Source organism: Triticum urartu, chromosome 2A, assembly GCF_056163025.1.
Source record: "Triticum urartu cultivar PI428250 chromosome 2A, HENAU_Tu73, whole genome shotgun sequence".
NCBI lineage: Eukaryota > Viridiplantae > Streptophyta > Magnoliopsida > Poales > Poaceae > Triticum > Triticum urartu.
In genome coordinates this window covers 66,714,887-66,721,499 of record NC_141874.1, presented here as the reverse complement: position 1 = coordinate 66,721,499, position 6,613 = coordinate 66,714,887, and the positions used below count along the sequence as shown (strand labels likewise).

The 6,613-nt window shown below is 47.5% G+C and overlaps 1 protein-coding gene across 1 annotated transcript; it reads right to left on the bottom strand.

Annotated features, from left to right (window-relative positions):
* Positions 1-1,183: 1,183 nt before the first annotated feature.
* On the bottom strand, positions 1,184-6,240 carry LOC147983788 (putative inactive receptor kinase At5g58300). Its single transcript, XM_087543113.1, has 3 exons — positions 6,040-6,240; positions 2,397-3,753; positions 1,184-2,009 (listed from the first exon to the last, which is right to left on the bottom strand). Exons 2-3 carry the CDS (start codon positions 3,679-3,681, stop codon positions 1,378-1,380), a joined length of 1,917 nt encoding a protein of 638 aa, XP_087399239.1. The 5' UTR covers positions 3,682-3,753; positions 6,040-6,240; the 3' UTR covers positions 1,184-1,377.
* Between the last annotated feature and the right edge of the window lie 373 nt (positions 6,241-6,613).

Genomic DNA, 6,613 nt, shown 5'->3' with positions numbered 1-6,613 from the left:
AATAAAATTTAAAACAAATCATAATTAGAAAAAAAATATGTATTAAAAAAATTCCGAACTAGAAAAAATTTAATTGATTTTTAAAAAAAATCATCAGTTCAGAAAAAAGTTCATCAATTTGATACAATTTCATATATTTGGAAAAAAGTTCATCGATTTTCAAAATATCATGAAAGGTTACATCGATTCGAAAAAAGTTCGTCGACATTTTTAAAACTTCCTCGATTTTAAAAAGAGTTTCTCAATTTAAAAATCATTGATTTTAAAAAAATCACAAATTAAATAATACTTTCATCGATTTGAAAAAAGTTCATCAATTTTCAAAAGAAGTTCCCAAACCCTATAAAGTTTCATCGATTTCAAAAAAAGCTCATCAATTTTAACAAAAAGTTCCTCGATTTAAAAAAAATTCATCGATTTTCAAATAAATTCACAAATTCAAAAAAAGTTAATCGATATGGAAAAAAACTTCATCATCTTCAAAAGTAGTTCTGAAATCCAAAAAATGTTCATCGATTTGAAAAAAAGATACAGATTTTGAAAAGGTTCCTGAAATTAAGTAAAAGAAAAAATATAAATAAAAAAGAAAAGAAAGGAAAAAAGAGAAGAAAAAATGGGAGAAGTAATCAGAATTGGCGAGGTGACCCAGGTGGTTAGTGCATCTCCAACACCGACCCTCAAACCATCCACATACGTCCAGACTGCGTGGGCTGCATCCTCTCTCGCATAACCCGGTATAAGATCCTTGCATTGTGCCGGCTCACCACTCCGCCCCGGACGGCTCCGCCCCATTCTTCGACCGGTGGGCTACAGCCATCCAAGACTCGTCGCCTTCCTTGCGCAAAGGGCTTGGAACGCAGATCCCTCTTTCGGCATGGTCTATTTGGCGCCTCCGCAATGCATGCACCTTCGAAGGAGCGCGACCAGCTCATGAGGATCTTGTTCGTCTCATCAAGGACGAGGCGCGCCTTTGGGCAAAGGCCGGAGCTAAGGGACTCCGCACAATCTTACATGTAACCTGAACTATGTACCTTGCTCTGAGCACCCCATCTCCCTCTGCTCACTTCACACCCACAACGGCGCCTTCTAGTGTACGCGGCTGCTGTATCGTTTGCTAGCCTGAAAGGCAAAGCCAGCCAGGCTGCACTTGCCACCATGACTCCATGAGGATTCAGCACAGCAATGAAACAAATATAGCAATGCAATCCCCCAATGAAAATCTCTACACTTGCCAAGATTACAGTCTCAATGCAAATTGTTCGATCCAGTAAGGTCGCACCCGATGTCAGCCAGTGCTGGCATGCATGAACTCAAATTACAAATCAGCTAAATGAATCCAATGATCTGCTGACAGGAAGCCGGCGAGGGAACAACGGGCTAGACCGACGGCGGGTTGGAGTCCCTGAACCTCTCGTCGGAGGAGGCGCGGCTCTCCGAGGCGGAGTGCCGGAGCCCCTCGATCATCCGGATCACCTCCTCCATCGCCGGGCGCCGCTCCGGCGGCGCCGACGTGCACGCCATCGCCACCTGGAGCATCTGGACCAGCTCCTCCTCGATGTTCTGGTGCTTCATCAGCTCGATGTCGAACACCTCCGCCGTCCACTCCTCCCGGACCACCGAGTGCACCCACCTCGGGAGGTCCACCACGTCGTCGTTCCCCTGCGACTGCAGCGGCGCCTTCCCCGTCAGCATCTCCATGAGGAGGACGCCGAAGCAGTACACGTCCGACTTCTGCGTGCTCTTCCGGTTCTCGATGGTCTCCGGGGCGCGGTAGCCGACCACGACGCGGGACGCGCTGACGGGCGCGTTCATCAGAGAGCTGAGGCCGTAGTCTGAGACGTACGCGTTTTGATCCTGACCGACGAGGACGTTGGTCGACTTGATGTTGCCGTGGGTGAGCTTTGCGCCGCCTTCTGAATGGATGTGCGCGATGCCATATGCTGTTCCTAGTATGATCTTCACCCTGGTGTTCCAGTCTAATGGCGTCTTCTCAGCAACACCTCTGATACCTGTTGATCAGTAATTCAGTAAGAGATACTATCAGTTCAACAGTTTAATTTTTTGTCTAACACAAGTTATCTTTCTTTGCATGAAATGTTTAAGATATAGAAGAAGAAAACAATCAATGCAGCTTCAGGCAGGAAATGTGCAGAAATATACTCAAGTCTTATTTTCAGACCTATTGCAAAATAAAGGTTCGTAACATCTTGTAAATTTCATAATTTCAGATGCTAACTATCAGGCTTGGCATGGATACAAGCAAGTTCTGTACTTCGAAAGGTAACAATTACTTTGACACTTGAGTAATGAAGGCCCCTTTGTTATGTTCTCTTGTCAGCCATTGCACAGTTAACAACTTGACATCATAAAGAAATATGTAGAGTGAAAACACATACCGTGCAACATGCCAGAAAAGCTGCCGGTGGCAATGTAATCATAGACGACAAGCTTCTCATCCTTGGAATAGTAGTAAGCACGAAGCGGGACTAGGTTTGAATGTTTACCCAACCTCCCAACGAGCTCCATCTGCTGCTCAAACTCCCTCTTCCCTGCCACGACATCTTTCAGTCTCTTGACAACCACAACAGTGCCATCCTCAAGTATAGCCTTGTAGGCAGTCCCATAGCTCCCCTTGCCAAGGACTTCTGCAGAAGCCCTCAGTAGATCCTCCAAGTCAAAGTTGTAGGTGCAACCGTCCAAGAAAACCAACTTGTTCTTCTCAGCAGTCTGGACACCGCTACTGAATTCCTGCTTCGGCTTATCACTCCTGACACCAGTTCCCTTGTAGTCGACACCGGCCTCTTTCTTGCCCTTCCTCTTTGAAAGGCACACACCCAACACAACCACAATTAGCATCAGTACTGCAAATCCCCCGACAGCAACCGCGACTATGAACCCTATGCTCAGTTTCCTGTCATGATGCACAGGCGATGGAGATGATGGTGTTGAAGGCAATTCTGGGGAGGGTGTTGGTGTGGGGAATGAGCAATTATCTAGGGGCGGCCCGCATAATTCAGGGTTCCCCAAGAACGAACTATCTGGGAATGTTTGGAGCGAACGAGGAATTGAGCCTTTCAACTCATTGTTGCTCAGATTTAACAGTCTCAGGCTTGGAAGCTTCAGATCAGGAATGGGTCCAGAGAGAGAATTTTCTTGTAAATTCAGGAGATACAACTGGGTAAGGTTTTCTAAGCTTGTAGGAATCTCTCCAGCGAAGGAATTATAGGAGAGCTCCACTACACTAAGGTTAGGACTGAAAAAGGAAGGCAAACCTCCTGAAAGTTTATTGTGCTGAAGGTATATGGAACGTAAAGAAGGAAGTGAGGCCACATCAGATGGAAGGCTTCCAGATAAAAGATTCGACCGCAGGCTCAGAACTTGGAGAGAATCGAGCTTGCCAAGAGTCTTTGGAGGGATTGCTCCGATGAGGCCAGCGCCTGGTACCCTCAACTCAGATATGTGTGACTGGTCTCCTGAGCATTTGACACCATGCCATGAACACGGTGGTGTACCTTGACCCCAGTTAAGCTTGTTGCCGCGGTAGACTGCAGAGGCGAAGTCAAGAAGGGCTTGGCTCTCAGAGGCCAAATCTGCTACTGCCAGAGGGTTGAATAAGGATAGTAACAAATGCAGTGAGAGCAGAAGACGGAAAGGGCTTCTCATAAGAGTGAGATGATCCATCTGATGAGTCGTCGAATGGGCGAACTAAATCAGCAGCACCTTCATTTGTTTACACCAGACAACTAACCAAACCTGATCAAACAAAAGTGGACATTTAGTGAGAACCAGCATACCGACACTAAGCTTTAAAGTCTAGCTGCAAACAAGAACAGTATTTCATCATAAGAGAACAACACACAAATTGGCAATCACTGCACATATGTCTGCAAGGTGCCCCAAAGGGCACACTGATGCATGCTATCATGTGAATCACGCATGACTGTAACCAAGTCAGCCCAATCAGCTCTCTTTTCCAGCAAGTGACTCACTCAACAGGAACGCACCCTTTTTAAGAAAGTCAGAATACAAAGTAACTGAGATAAGTCAGGGCACTTTAAAAAGATAAATTTCCATCATTGTTACAGATTTCAATATTTCATCATTCCAAACTAGTGCAACTTAAAGTTTCCTGTGTAAACTGCAGGCGGTTATCCTGCGAGATCGGTCAGTATGGACCAGCAGCCAGACACTTTACTGAACTACCTATTCACAGGAGGCCTGGTTTTCTAGTGAAAATGTAAGAATACACACGCCGAGGGACAGAAATTCCACCTTGGCGCCCTTTAAAGTGTAAAGACATGAAAACATGGCCTAAAAATTGCAGGCAGAAAGCAATTCAAGGGAAAGAAGGAAAAGAAAAGCGGCATGATACGGTCAGCGTATGAAAAGCCAAAAGCATCAGCAAAAGCAGGGAGAAAGAGAATAACAGGAACAAAGCTGAACCCACAAAGATGAGCACATCGCATCATGCATTTCGGTATTGCCACCACTAAGCTCAGTTGACAAACTACTGAAGCTCAGGCACAGAACTCCGAGCCTCTGGCAAAATGCAATGCAATTGTAGTAGTACCGACAGGAACTGAGGCAACTATGTGATGAAGATACCCTACATGTGGTAGAAACTTTGAGCACGCTTAGGAACAAGATGGCGCAGCTTTAGCGTCGCACGAAAGGTATCTGGCCGCGCTAACTGCAGACATCCAAGGCAGTGATCACTGGACAAAGCTGCTTCATCAGAGAAGCCACTAAACAAAGGTCGACAATCATCTGTCTGAAGTTATGTAGCCTAATTGAGATGTGGGAAGATGCTGCACATGGCAATGCAGGCTCACCCCTCCATTGTTTACTATCTACAAGATCTAGAGCAGTGCACAGTTTGCTTCATCCCCACTTAAAGAGGGCCTGAGGAGAAGCAATTTCTTAATCAGGGCCGGCCAATGAATAATGCCCAGCGCTCCAGAGTCCAAGCCCAAGCTGGCTCAGCACCCATAGTTCACACATCTCCACGTACTGCCAGCTCCAAACCCTTGAACTACACACATACTACAGCTCATGTGAAACCTTTGCTGGTTGAGTCGATTCCAAGCTAGAGCAAGTAACATGCTACTACAGGGAATTAATGGCATGTGGGGGGTACTGCTGCCTGCTGCCTGCTGCTGGATCCACCATACGGCAGGAACAAGAACTGTGAGGTTGGCAGAGATCCAATCTTTGGCCAGTACAAGAAACAAAACTGAAGCAAAGAGAGCACTGGGATTTAGGTAGACCTAGATTTTTTCTGTTTTCTTGGTACCAAACACAATTAAAACCACTCTAGAAACACCACCTGAATGGCGAGCGTGCAGTGTAACTGAACACAAGCATCTAGTATCTAGGGATGAAATGATGAATGGTAAGTACAGCACCACCGTTGTACATCTGAACACAGGTGAGAACCACAAGAATTCCTAGTGGGGACAGAACTGAAAGTGGACGGTGGGGAAATTTGTAAACTTCAAGTGAAGAACAAAGTACCAAACATTTTTTTTACCTTCTGAAAACTAGTAGTGCCTCACTGAAAGGAAATGAAGAAACAAAGATGATGTTGGTTCTATTCCACTAATAATATTTTTGCTAAAAAAAATGGAGGCGATATATGCTTCTAGTATTAATTAATCCCACTGTACTGCTACAGCTGCAGCTCGCAATTTAAGGGCATGATCCAAAACGGCCGTTTTCTAACAAGAAATAAACAAATGAACGGAGACAAAACCAAGTAAACGCCAGTGGGCTTGGACGGGAACACTCCGCGGCAGAGACGAACAGAGCCCCTTTTTCCCCTACAGCGACGAACAGCTCAACGCATCAAGCGCTGTAATTTTCAGAAAAGACGCAGACGGCCTACAGACGGGGGGCGAAGCACATCAGCCCGCGGCGCGCGCAACCTAGGAGAAGAAGAAGAACCACCCACCCAAGAACAGCACCAAACCCAACGGTACGAAGGCGGAACCGACGATCCGAACGGCCGGGAATGCGGAGCCGCCGGAGCAGGGCACGTACCTCGACGGAGCGCGCCGGTGGAATGCGCGGGAGCAGCTGGCCTGAGACGCTCCGGTGGCCGCTCTCTCGCCCCCGGACCCTGGAGACGGACGCCGGGCACGAGAGGAAGGACTTCTCGCCGGCTCTTGGGAGAGGGGGAGGGGGGAGGAGGAGCGAGACGACGGCGGCTCCGGGGGGGAGGGGAGGGAGCGGGGGTGCAGTTAAGGGGAGGAAAGAAACGGAAGGGGGGGCGTGGGATCCACTCCACCACTGTAGTAGTAGTCCGCCTTGCTCAGTCACTGGTGCACTGCCCCGTCCGTTCCCCCCTGCTTTTTCGGCGGTATTAATGAACTGCGGATGCGGTAATGTAGTGAAGGCGGTGAAGCGGCACAGTCAAAGTGGTGGACGGTAGAGTGGCCACTTTGCCGTGCCACTCGCAGCCAAACGGTCGAAACCCAGCGCGTGTGTGACTTGGATGGCTCGGCACTCGTGTCACTCGAGAGACTGTGGTACAAAAGAAAATCACCAGGCCATCTTTCATCAAAAATGGGCACCGAAAATGTTTACGGACGTGTTCGTGGACAGCGGCAGTGAG

Coding starts and splice junctions, on each gene's coding strand:
- LOC147983788 (XM_087543113.1), bottom strand. CDS start 3,681: ATGGATCATCTCACTCTTATGAGAAGCCCTTTCCGTCTTCTGCTCTCA. Junction 2,010..2,396: donor CTTTTCTGGCATGTTGCACG/GTATGTGTTTTC, acceptor ACTGATCAACAG/GTATCAGAGGTGTTGCTGAG.